The sequence below is a fragment of the Opisthocomus hoazin genome, chromosome 8, assembly GCF_030867145.1.
Source record: "Opisthocomus hoazin isolate bOpiHoa1 chromosome 8, bOpiHoa1.hap1, whole genome shotgun sequence".
Taxonomy (NCBI): Eukaryota; Metazoa; Chordata; class Aves; order Opisthocomiformes; family Opisthocomidae; genus Opisthocomus; species Opisthocomus hoazin.
In genome coordinates, this window is record NC_134421.1 from 16,355,976 (window position 1) to 16,368,584 (window position 12,609).

At 50.5% G+C, this 12,609-nt stretch overlaps 1 protein-coding gene across 1 annotated transcript; it reads left to right on the forward strand.

The window, feature by feature from the left end:
- The first annotated feature begins 7,637 nt into the window (after positions 1-7,637).
- On the forward strand, positions 7,638-10,678 carry ATF4 (activating transcription factor 4). Its single transcript, XM_009934967.2, has 3 exons — positions 7,638-7,867; positions 8,899-9,213; positions 9,744-10,678. Exons 2-3 carry the CDS (start codon positions 8,997-8,999, stop codon positions 10,592-10,594), a joined length of 1,068 nt encoding a protein of 355 aa, XP_009933269.1. The 5' UTR covers positions 7,638-7,867; positions 8,899-8,996; the 3' UTR covers positions 10,595-10,678.
- Positions 10,679-12,609: the final 1,931 nt, after the last annotated feature.

A 12,609-nucleotide genomic window follows, 5' to 3' on the forward strand; every position in this document is an offset into this window, starting at 1 on the left:
TTTTGCTGCCCTGGTTCAATTTCCCGGGATCCAGTGGCTAAGTAGCTCTTTGATCTGTCTATTAACACTCAGTGCTAAGCTTCTCAAGGGAAATATATATATGTATCAATTCTAAACACATTCTTCATGAAAAGCCTTCTCCGTACAATTAACGGGCAAAAGTTGCTTGCTTGAGTTTTCGGTTTTGTTTTGGATTTTCTTTTTTTAGGCAACAGTTCCCTTGGTTCAGTGTGAGCTCACCCCTTCTTCTGCCTCTTGCTGTGGTAGAACTGTCACTGTTCTACAGAAGCGCAGGGCTGATACACTGTCCCATCAGGTGTCCTACTACAATGATCCCAGTCCTGCAAATGAGTCTCTTGTCTCATTCTGCTCAGCATTGCAAATGACAGAGACCTGAGATGCAACAGACACAAGGGCATAGATGGCAAATGATGGACTGTGTTGGCTTTTTACCTGTCCCACGATAGACACTACTTCAAAACTCGTAATGCCCTGGAAGGCTCCTTACCCCCTTTGAAAGGCAAGAAGCAATTATTCCTGGAAGCAGTATGGCAGAGAGACATTTTTGCCTTCAAATTCTTGAATTTATTTAGCACAGAGGATAGTTACGGCCTTGGACATAATAACTACAGCCACTTACGTAGATAATATAATGTGAAATATGTTCAGCTGCTGGTTGTTTATAGCAGCAGTGAGATGCTGTCAGAGGGCTGAGATACACTGAAGCAAAGGTAGTACAAGACACAGTAATCCCACAGGCCACAGAGCCGCAGCTCCCATGTTGCTTGTTAGCGAGCATGTTGGCAGGGGTCCCAGCTTCCTGGCGTTCAAGTGGAAGTTGGTTTTTGCTGAGGCAAGCGTGTGACCAAGGCACAAACCTTCTCTTTTCTAAATCACTGCCTGCGGCCGTGAGAGAGGCAGTAGAAAGCATCTAATCCAGTGCCTTTTCTTGAACAATGAGCTAGTGATTTGGATTAGGAACCTTTCTCCTCTTTTTTTTTTTTTATTTATTTTGTAATTTCTGATGTAAGAAGAGAAAGTTAATAAAAAGAAGAGCGATCCATCTTCAGTCCATCGCTTTGCACTGCAAAGGAAGATGCTCGGTGTCACCAGCAGACTGGACTCCTGAGCCTTGTGGCCTGGGACAGACTTCACCCCTCTGTGGTCAGACAGAGCCTGCCCTGCCTAGGGGAGACCTCTGTTTCTGGTAAGTGCTCAGCATCCAAATCAGTCGCACTGAGACTGCGTGACTAAGGTGGATGGCTCACATGCTACCCTCCTGAACAGTGCCTGCGTTGCCTAAGACCCAGAGGAGATGTCTACCACCATTGCAGTCCCTGGACAGGGTCTCAGCGAGGTCTCACCCTGTGAGTGCCGAAAGAACAGGCCAGCAATAGCTCCCCGGCAGAGGTGGGTCGTCATGGGTAGTTCCTCAGACCTGGCTTTAGTCTCAAACCAGCTGTCTTAGTAGTCAAGCACAGAAACCTCCCCGTTAAGCAAACTGCAAACCACCCTCACCAGGTGCCACAGTGATGCCAGTAAGAGGGTCTGTGGACTGAGAAGCCACAGCACCTACTGAATACGATCCTTTGGCCACAAAGTCTTCTTTAGGGACTGTTGTCCAGCTTTCCCATGGCCAATCCCCCTGTAACACATCCGAGAAGGCTTTGCTGAGGCCACGCACAAGCCCACATGCCAAGCACAGGGAGCTGAGCAGTCTCAAAGTCTTTTGAAAGAATCTTCCTGACATTGTTTGCCAAATCTCCTAACGCAGAGCCCTTAGGAGGGAAAATGACAGTCATTCGGGGAAAAGCTATAAACTCGATATCACAACTGCATCAACATCCGCCAGGAATTTCTCTTTCCTCCCCTGTAAACAAATATATATTAAAACAAATCGAAGCCTGCTGGTAAATTCCAGTCACCAAGCAGCCGTTGCCTATGAAGAATGGAGAAATACTACTGAATAACGTTTGCAGTGTTCCTCCCCACGGACTTGGGGAGCTATAGCCTCAACGGTGATTTATCCCCAGATGAATTTCAGAGCTTCATCTGAACTACCTGGTTTGTCAGTGTTCCTGCTGAAGCTGCTTGCCAGCATCAGAGACAGAGATCTCACACACACACAAGATATCCCCAGGATCCTCTTTCATTTCATTAATAGGATATACCCATCCACAGTCTCTCTTCCTGGCATTATCAAGACACTCTGAAGTTACGTTACAAACAAATCCCCAGACGCAGCACACAGAGTGCAGTCTGGTATTATCAGCCTTTCATTGTGCATCTCCCCCACTGAACAGAGAGGCTGAAATAACTCAAGCTCAAATAACTGTTCCACATGCTTCAGACAAAGCCGCTGGTTTAGATGCCAGGTTCAGGAGAGCAGCGTAATTGCCATCAGACTGGTACAGCAAGGAGTCCTCATTCTGACAAGTCGAAGGGGCACTGAGACTGTGAAAAACAAATCCACTGAAGTGAGGATGGGCTGTTATCTCACCCGCTGGTGTCCGTAGCTGCCTGAGATGCTCCAGCCTCACAATCCGTACCTGCTTGTCAGGCCGCAGCTCTTGCTAACTTTGCACTGCCGAAAAAAGAAGGAATGTGCACAGGAGCGCACAAGGCACCTGGCACGTGTGTGACTCCAGCGGACGCTGATAACGTACAGACACATACGCTTTGACAGGCGCTGAATACGCAATCTGCAGCGGGGGCCACATTAACTACAGCCTTGTGAAGAACAACAGTGGCCATGAGATATGTTTCTGTTCTCCTACTGCTTGGACAACTGGAAGGCTTTTGTTCGTGTGCTGAAATGCTCCCACATGTGCTAATACACGAGGGATTATTCTTGACCCCCAAGCCATTTCATCCTAATAAAACAAGGCTGGACAAAAAAACGAAAAAAATATCCCCTGATGGTCTGAACAAAACTCAGCACCCCCACCTCCCCCCCCACACATAGTTTTTGTGAAACATCATTTTCAACCAGTTGTAGCTTTGCTCGGGAAATTCATGCTTGGGCAAGTTACAGGTTAAAACTCACCTCCCTCTTACCAGATCTGCACAATGTTTTCACTTGTGGCAGCTGGCCACAGCCTGGCCAATTCTGAGTAACTAAGCCTCTGGAGAGCCATGTTTTGTGAGCCGTCAGCATGTGCTTGGCATGCCCACGTTTGTTCAGTACGAAAAATGTAGGTGGACAACCAGGATTGTTTCTGTCTAAAATAATTGAACTGTAAGTTGCAAATGTAAATTGCAGATTTAATCCTTTTTTTTTATTAGTCTCATTTCAAATGTCAGTGATATTTACATAACAAGATGGAAACAGAAGACAGTGAGGGGGTGGGTAGGCAATGAATGATTTATTAGAGATTCCATTTGGTGAACTAGTCCAAAATAAACGAGGCAGAGCATATGGCTAACTTATTGTCTGTTTGTGTGTAATAAAAGATGGACGCTAATACCTCCCAGCCTGATCTTTAATCACATATATTTGCTTTTCAATCTAGTTTTAAAACAGGACATCTATAAAACAATCCCTAAAGAGCTTACGATGAGAATCTGGCAGAAAAGATCCTTCAGATGCTGTTTGTGCCACATGAGGAAGAAGCAACTGAGCGCTGCGAGTTAGCCTGTGCCACAGAGATTGTAGGTAACTCTCCCTTGAAATTGCTGAAAATGTCTAGCTGCTTTGCCTCATTCCTCTGTTGTTTCTCTCGGCACTCTGTCTCCAGGAAAAATTCCTGCTGGCCTCTGGAAATGCTTTGCTCATCAAAGTGCGGGGTAAGTCTTCCTGTCCCTTCTGATGGAAGGTTCAAAGGACAGAAATTATCAGATGAATCTCCTCGGGGACTTGCCCTCACACCCATCTTTCTGTGCAGCAGGCGATGCCCCCTCATCCCCAGCCACCCTGCAGGGCCCAGGGCCAGCCAAATGCCCATCTGCCCCTTCTCCAGGGCACTGAGGCTCAGTGGGGGCCCAAAGCCACCTGCCCAGTGCCACCACGGGGGTCGTGTGCCCTCCTGATGCAGCGTCCACCAGCCCTTCTCCCTGGCGGTGGCTTTCCCAGCGCTCCATGAAAGAGCAAACATCTCCCTCTCCGTTAATTTGCTGGTTACCCCCCTGGCCCCAGCGATAAGTACTCCCCCCTACCTTGCTGCCCTGCTACAGAGGCCCAGGAGTGCTCCCCCCCCCCCGCTGACAGTCCCTGAGAGCATCTTATACAGATGGTCTAGAATGTGCGAGGACATGTTACTATAGAAACACTTACGTCCTCCCTGTCTTTTTGTGTGCTTAACAACATAGCATTCAGCATGTTTCTCTCCTGTGTACTTACTGGTCAAAGAAGAAAACCTCTTTTCCTTCACAATGCTAACTTTAAAAAAGAAAAAAAAAAGAAAGCAAGCCCATATATTGACCTTCCTTCTTAATGAAGGAGGAGAGTGAATGGAGGAGTATTAGTTTTCTGCCTCCTGGTGCTGCTGTTTGGCTGGAGGTGGCTTTCTGCAGTGCTGCATTTATCAGGGCCGTTCATCACTTCCCAGCAAGGTCACTTTGGCCTCTGTCCTGCAGTGAGCTCTGCACAAGCAGCTCCTTTTGCCTGCGGCTGGCTCCTGGGTCGGGATGAATTGTACTTATCACAGGAGCTCTCTTTGCCACGGTACGGTACCCAGGGCAGGAAAATAACATCCACCGTGCTAAAGACCTTAATGAGCCAGCAGGAGTTCATTGACCATACACACAAATTAATCTTCATTCAGAAGCCACCTTTTCGCGCTGCAAATTCAATTTTCTTCAGAACTGCCAGACTTCTCTCCACAATCTCTGAGCCAAAAATGTATTCTGCAATAGTGGAAAGGAACGCTTTTTAGACACTGTTGAGTCAGTAGCAGGCAGCTAGTAATTCTCTGCTCAGAAAATACTTGTCAGTTTCTTTGTACAAAGATTCCCAAGCAATTGTTACTTGGGCTTAAAGAAGTATCTCCTACCTTGGTGAAAACACTCTAGCCACAACGTAGAAATCTCTGATGCAACATAAGCAAATGCAGAGGGGTGATTTATAAAGGAATTGGGGATGTAGCTCTGGAAATCATTTAATAACAGTAATTCTGCAGTCCTTCAGGAAACAGGGAAAAAAATATGCTGTTCACTAAATGGCTGGCTTCCTGTTACTGGATTTCACTTTTTGGATTGGGGATTGATAAAAAATTTCTGTCTAGAGATCGTAACGCAGACAAATTTCCACAGAAGTTTACACATAAAATAGAAACCAGGCAGCTATGAAACAGGCAGATCGGGGTTAAGTTCCTCATTGTGTATTTCATTTTTGCTTGCGTGATTCTTGCTCACACATACCCAGAGTCCTTTTAGAGAAATCTATAATTATCTGTTCAAGATGAAGGATTGGGTGTGTACATCATTTCTGTTTATTTAGCTACGATTACGGTTGTATAATCACCCTTTTCACTTAAAGGAGGGGCACGCAGGCACAGCAAGTGATGTGAGAGCTCTCCCTTAGCCACTGAGGACATGGAGATGCTGCCCACCCATCCACCCAGCCAGTCGCCCACTTGGCTTCTTTAAAAGCTGAATTTTGCTTTGAAGCAAGATCTGCCTGCTCCGTGGTGTATTTATCAGAACAATCATCTTATATCACTCAGTTGCTACTGCCGTGTTTTCTGGTGTTGGAAGACATTTTTCTCTGCCTCCTCCTTGTTAATGAGTCATTCCAAAATCTGTGCTTGCTTCTAGACAAAAAAGACTCGAAAGAAAACAAAACAAAAAAACCCCAACAAACCAACACGGAGGAAAAATTGCCTTTTTCATTCAGCAGCTAGTGTTCAGTTTACAGATGTGGAGTGACATACTCTGCTTTGTAGCAATGATGGTAACATCAGACTGCTAAAAGTAGAAATTGGGTGACATCTGTCCTCGCAAACGATCAGTCAGGTTGTTTAATAAGTTCCAGGCAGTTACACCTGAACAAACTCAGTGAAGGCCATGGCTTTGTACAAATACTACTGAGGCCCTAACTGGAAAATAGTGGAGCCTTTTGCAGAAGTAGCCAAGAGCAATTTGACCTGCAGGACGATGATGTTTGAACAAGCAAGGACCCACCGCAGCTCTCGGAGCTGATGGCATGCTGCAAGGTTGGCAGCGTGGAAAAGCAACCGGTTGAAGCTGGATGCCTCTGACACAGTGAGGAAGCACACAGGTACCGATCCTCCCAGCTCACTCGAGCTGGCCGGCGCTTGCCTGACCCGAGTGAAATGAAACAGGGACTGAAACCAGCAGAAAACTGTTGACTCCTCTGCGTTTCCTGCTGGGTTAGCTGGCTGAGCTGGCTCACGGAGGGCCAGACCAGCTAGTGGAACTGTATAGCCAGGAACAGGGTGCGGGAAGAGGGCTGCCTTCTTTCCTAGCAGTGCGTTGATTTAGATGAGAGAAAATATAATGTGAAACTGCTCTTTAAAAACTTTCCAAGGTGACGCTGCCCTTTACAGCTGTGAGGCTATATAGGTGACCCATTAATGCTCACATCAGTCTGAGTAATGTCTGCATGCTGAACAGAGAAGCAACTGTGTCAGCGCAAAGCTGCATGGCAGGAGAGGAACTTCTCATTCCTCAGCTGGGGAATAACCAACTTTATTTTCAGCTCTTGCATAGGTCCAAGGCACTAATTAGACTCATGCTCTCGGCTGCTCAGCAGCACGGCTCTCCAGCGGAGCTCCTGATGAACCGCTCCAGGTCGGTACCACGCCATGGTCGCTGCGAGGCCAGCAGCCTCCAGTCAGGGACGCAGGTGCCATCCTGCACGCAAACACACAGCCCGTGCCCCCAAGCCGCCATAATCTGAGCTCTGCATGCGTGGGGCGGGCAGGGAGGGAAGGCGACGCTGCCCTGGGCTGACACGTTATCTGAGGGGAGCAGGAGGCCGCGGCAGCCCGCTGCCTCAGCGCTGCAGGGGAGCCATGCCAGCGCCTCGGCCTGACATCAGCAGGACTTTGTGTAGAGAACAAACGGGGCCGTTGGAAAATAAAGAGGGGCACACACACTGAGTTGGAGAGGGACAGGTCAGCGAAGGCGCGGGGCCGGGCTGAGAGGCGCAACCCCGCTCCCGCTCCCCCACCCGCCACCATTTTCTCAGCCAGGTGCCCCCCGTCGCCCCTCTCCCCCCAGCATCCGGCCGCCGCCGGGCCCTGGCCAATGACGGCTCACAGGGCACGTGAACAGCTCCCCTGCAGCCAATGAGCGCCCCCCTTCCCACGTGGCTCTCTGCGTGATGCCTCCCATGCCAACGCCCCGTCTTTGTTGGCGGTTAAACCCCCCCGCCCTAGCGCTCCCCGCGGTTGGGGCGGGCGTGTCCCCAGCTGCTCCGATCACGTGACGCGGATTCGCCGGGAGGGGAGGTGGCCGGCGCGGATGTACACCATATAGTCCCTCCTCCGATGTTCCGTCGCGGAGCGGTAGCTTTTGTCGACGGCTGCTGCGTTTAAGCCGTAGCAGAATGTCGGGAGAGAACGCCAGAAAGATGGGCTACAGGCCGGCGGGAGCCGGTGAGAAGCAGGTGACGCTTGGCGGAAGTACACATCATAGCCGGATCTTGTTTCGCAGCAGGCGGCTCCCATATAAGGGCGGCGCGCGGGCGGTGCCACCTCATTGTGTGTCGGTGGCGGAAAGCGGAGGTTCTGTTGTTGTGTTTGCGCGCAGCAGCCTCCCGCGCGGCGCGGACCGGAGCAGCACCTCCCCCCCAGCCGCCATGGCGCTTTAAGGGCGGCAGGGCCAGCGGCGGCATCGGCCAGTGCAGCAGGCGCAGCAGCAGCGGCGGCGGCCTCAGCACCTCCCCGGCATCTGCAACCATGGCGTGAGTATTGTGTGTGAGGGACGGGAGCGCTTCCTCTGGGTGTTGCTTGGTCGCCATCTTCTCCCTTTTAAGTGGGCTTCGGGGGTGGGTTTGTCACCCTTATGGTAATGAATGGCATCTCCCAGAACAAAAGTACTTGGGTAATAAGATGGAAGAAGGGGGCGTCCTTGCGTGGCCTCAAACTCCGCGGGGGCGGCGGGTGTCAGAAATGGCAGGAAATGCCATTCCAGAAGAAATAACGAGGAATTCTGGTGGCTTTCCTCGTTCAAGAAAACTCGATTTCCAAAAGTTCGGGGTTTTAAGGTTTGGTGGGAGCGAGAGCAGTACATTGGTGGGGGGAGGGTACATCTACCCCGCGTGAGGGGAGCGCTTCTGTGGCGGGGGGAAACGGGGCGTTGGAGGCGTCGGGGTTCGGAGAGGGTTGGTCCGTCGTCCCGAGTAGATAAACGGGGGCTGGTCTTAAACTGTGCTGTGATCCTTAAACAGTGTAGCGTTAAGTCTGCCCTGATAATCTGGAGGGGTGTCTCAACCCTCTGGAAATTCCAGTAAAAAGTGCGTGAGACTCTCGATTCGGTTTCTCAGGCACACGCCCCGTGTTGTAAGCTCGTTTCAGAGGGGTCCGCTGTCCCTTTCCACCTCGCCTCCAGCACCGCGTCCTCGGTACTCGTCCCGGTGAAGCCTGGGCGGCAGCTGGGGGCCGTGGTGGAAACGTGGCAAGACACAAAATGGCGGCCGGGGTGGGGAGAGGGAGGCGGCGGGATCGCGAAATGGCCGCTGGCGGGGCGTGCGTCACGGCGGGTGGGCGGGGCCGGCGGCGTGAGGAAGCCGGGCGGGCCTCGGCGGGAGGTGCGGGCCTTGGGCAGGAAACTAAAAAGCGCGAGGACGCTATGCTGCGGGCAAACAGCAGCCCCGCAGATAGGAAGGGCGTACAAGTCCGTAGAGTAACCACCATGCTTCCTGAGGTCGCATCGCTTTTAAAAAAACCTGTGCTGGTTGAACGAGTACTGACGAATTAAAAGTTCTGTTTGCAGGTTTTTCAAGGCACTGCACAGCAGCATTGCTGTAGTCGACAAAAAGACCCTCTACCTGTCTGCATCCTTCGACGTCAAAGCATTAAAAACTGACGAAGATGAGCCTCTTGAACAACGAGATGCTGTTGGGGGATTCGTTATCCCCCTTCAGCCAGCCGTGTTCGGTGGCTGAGGAAAGTCTGGGACTCCTAGATGACTACCTGGAGGTGGCCGAGCCCCTCGGTTCGCATGGGTTCTCCAGCGACAAGGCTAAGGCAGTCTCCTCCAATTGGCTTGCTGTGGACAGTTTAGGCAACACCATAGATAGCAGCCAGGGTAAGGTGTTACTTATTTGCATAAAGTACATGTATTACAGTGGCACATAAAATACTAAGTAACATGCTGATTAGGTAATAAAATTGCTATGTTTTCATAAACATGAAGGCAACCTCACATGCATACCTCTGCTTGGCAAGTGTGTGTTCTACACTGCTTAAATGAAACAATTGCTGGTTACTGGACTGGCGTATGGTGAAGTGACACTTTAGTTGTTCTTTCATTAACGTACCAGCTGTTACTGTACTGCTCTGGTGGAGGTCATAAGAAATTATCATGGCTGTGTGTTTCAAATGGCCTGGAATTCTTCTGGGGTTGGAGTAAGAGGGATGGAATGTTGGAACAGCTGATGGCTGACATTGTACCCTGCAGTCTTCTGCAGCTGAATTGCAGGAGATTTTTTCTGATGGCTGATTTTTTTCATAGCAATATAAAATATAGGGAAGGTGTTCAAAGATGAGTTTCTAGATTGTTTTCAGAAGCTGGAGTTGCATTGGTTGGTGATTTTTTTTTTTTTTCTTTTTGTGCAGAGGATGCCTTCTCTGGCATGGAGTGGATGGTGGAGAAGATGGATCTGAAGGAATTTGATTTTGATGCCCTGTTAGGTATGGAACATCTGGAAGCCACCGTCTCACCAGACGAGCTGATGGCCACGTTGGAAGACACGTGTGATCTCCTATTTAACCCTACCATCCAGGAATTCCACAACAAAGAACCTCCACTGATAACTGACCTAATCACCCACCTCCCTGACTCTCCAATTGGAGCAGATCCCATGGCCCCATTGGCTTCCCTTTGGTCTTTTCCCCTCTCCCCAGGGTCTCTGACTTCCACTCCAGACCATTCATTTAGTTTAGAACTAGGAAGTGAAGTGGATGTTCTGGAAGGAGAAAGAAAACAGGAGGGCCCCACCTTTGTGGTAGTGATCACCAAGTCCGAGAAAGAGGAGGAGAATCATTCTGACGACAGTGGAATATGCATGAGCCCAGACTCCTACCTGGGCACACCCCAGCATAGCCCGACGCATTCGGTTGGATCCCCCAACGGCAACCCGTTCCCTGCAGATGCCAGCTGTGGCTCTGTGCGGTCCAAGCCGTATGATCATCCTGCAGAGAAGGTAGTGTCAGCAAAGGTGAAAGGAGAAAAGAAAATAGATAAGAAATTGAAAAAGATGGAGCAGAATAAGACGGCTGCCACGCGTTACCGGCAGAAGAAGAGGGCAGAACAGGAGGCGTTGTCAGGGGAGTGCAGAGAGTTGGAGCAGAAGAATCAGGCCCTGAAGGAGAAAGCAGATTCCCTTAGTAAGGAAATTCAGTACTTAAAAGATCTGATTGAAGAGGTCCGTAAGGCCAAGGGCAAAAGAGCTAGAGTCCCTGAGTAGGGTAGTCAGCAGTTTTTATGTGCATGTATATAAGCTTGCTGCTAAAGCTGTGTATTGCTGTCTAATAAATTATTTTATAGTAAATTTGGTGTGTGATAACTGGGTACAACTGTGAAACAAGTGTAACTTCTTCCAAGCTTAGGTGTGAATATGAACACTGGAGGCTGGCTGCTTTGGGGGAGAATGCTGTGTGAAGTGCACAGAAACTGCTTTGTTCGTTTAACAGAGTAACTCAGGGGGCTTGTCACCCACTACAATTTACAGATGTTTGTTAACTGAAGTGGGGGGATCACACTGAGGTGTGCCAGGTTTTTCTGTGGGAAGGCATTAATTTCATTTAAAGGGTTTGACTTGTGTGAGATGAGACAAGGTACTGAAGATCAGTGAAGTAGGTGGTGGGAGGGTTTGGTTTTTCAGATGTGGCTGACTTGGATATTCACTCCGAGGGAGGTGAATGGTCGGAGGTGTGAAACATGCCGAAAACATTGGTTGTGAAAGTAAGTTTAAGCAGTGAGCAGCTGGAGGGGAGATGAGTCGAGTGAGTAAAGGTGGTGTTGGGCTGGCACTGCCTATTTCTCCCTGTTGACCCGTGTATCCCAGGACATACAGAAAGTACGGGTGGGAGGTGTAGGTCCAGGCCTGGTGCTGGGCTTGCTCAGTGCTCTCACGGGTCGAAGATGTTCATGTCCCAAAGCATGGAAAACGTGGCAGCTGCTTCCCATAGCCACTGGAGAGTCAAATTTTAAGGTGCAAAGGTAAATTTGACTTTCTTCTATTGAGGGAGCAGATGAGCTGGTTGGGCTCTGCCCCGAGGCAGGCGTGTAGCTCGGTGGGAGTGGGCGGGAGTGGGTGCTGGCAGTGGGCTGCAGCTCAGCTCTTGGGGATTGCGTCCCAGCGGGGCCATGTCGAGCGAGGGAACACTCCGCGGCTGGAGCCTGGGGAGGGAGAAGATGCGATGGGGAAAGGCAAACCCAGCCCTGCCGTGATGGTGTCTATTACACGCTGCGGAGAACTCGGGCAGAAAGATGGCAAGCAGCAGTCTGTGTGGCAGGGTGTTTTCTGCCCATAGATACTAATTAGTGCCTTTCTAGTCGTGGGCAAGTTCATAGTCTAGCCACTCAACGCAAGGAAAATTTTTTCTGTGGTGTGTTCTAGTTCTGTGAGGTTCTGAATGTCAGTGAAGTTCCACACTCGTTGTGGCCGGACTCTGCTAATAGAAGCTTCAAGGATTTGGGATGTGCTGTTTTTAATCATTTTGTGTGGGGGGGCTTTTTTTTCCAGCCACTGATACCCAGATTTAGCATCACGTAATCCCTGCTTGGCCTGCTGGAGCCAGCTTTGGCATGTGGACGTGCACATCCTTGCCCGAGGAGTTAAGATTCCGTCTCCCTTGCCCTGACACGACCCAGTAAGCTGCTCGGGTCGGGCACTGGCAAGTCGCAGCCCAGCTGGTGCGCACACGCAGTGCCATGGCTTCAGGGGCAGCCTTAGCCCATGCTGGGCTCCAGCCAGTGCTGGAGCAGGGAGCGAGAAGGTCCCTAATGGTATTTCAAACAGAAAATCGTTTGTCCGATTGCAGCCTCGTGGGGGTCCTGGTCTCTGGCACCTGAGCTCCTTACGTCGTCAAGTGAGGGCTGCAGTCCTCCAGCCCTGTTCATTGCCAATGCGTGACAGGGGATGACAGCCCTGGGACCTGCTGCCTGAAGGCTCCTCCAGCAGGAAGGTGAAGCAGGCAGCTGCTTGCCAGCAGGGATGGACGAGCAGGCCAGGCCCTCGGTGGTGATGTGACCTGTTGGCGCTTGCAGCTGGTGCCTGGGTGACATGGATGCTACTGCAATTACAGCCAAAAGACTCCCTGTCAGGAGTTGGGGCTCGTGCTGCACTGAAAGCGGTGTGGGTAGCTGAGACCTTCACCTCGGGTTTCGTGAGACAGCGAGTTCCCTCTTGTCTGAGTAGCCTCCATCTAGACTTCTCACCTTCGTGAGAGCATCTGCTCCACCTCTCACCTCCCAGGC

Coding starts and splice junctions, on each gene's coding strand:
- ATF4 (XM_009934967.2), top strand. CDS start 8,997: ATGAGCCTCTTGAACAACGAGATGCTGTTGGGGGATTCGTTATCCCCC. Junction 9,214..9,743: donor CACCATAGATAGCAGCCAGG/GTAAGGTGTTAC, acceptor CTTTTTGTGCAG/AGGATGCCTTCTCTGGCATG.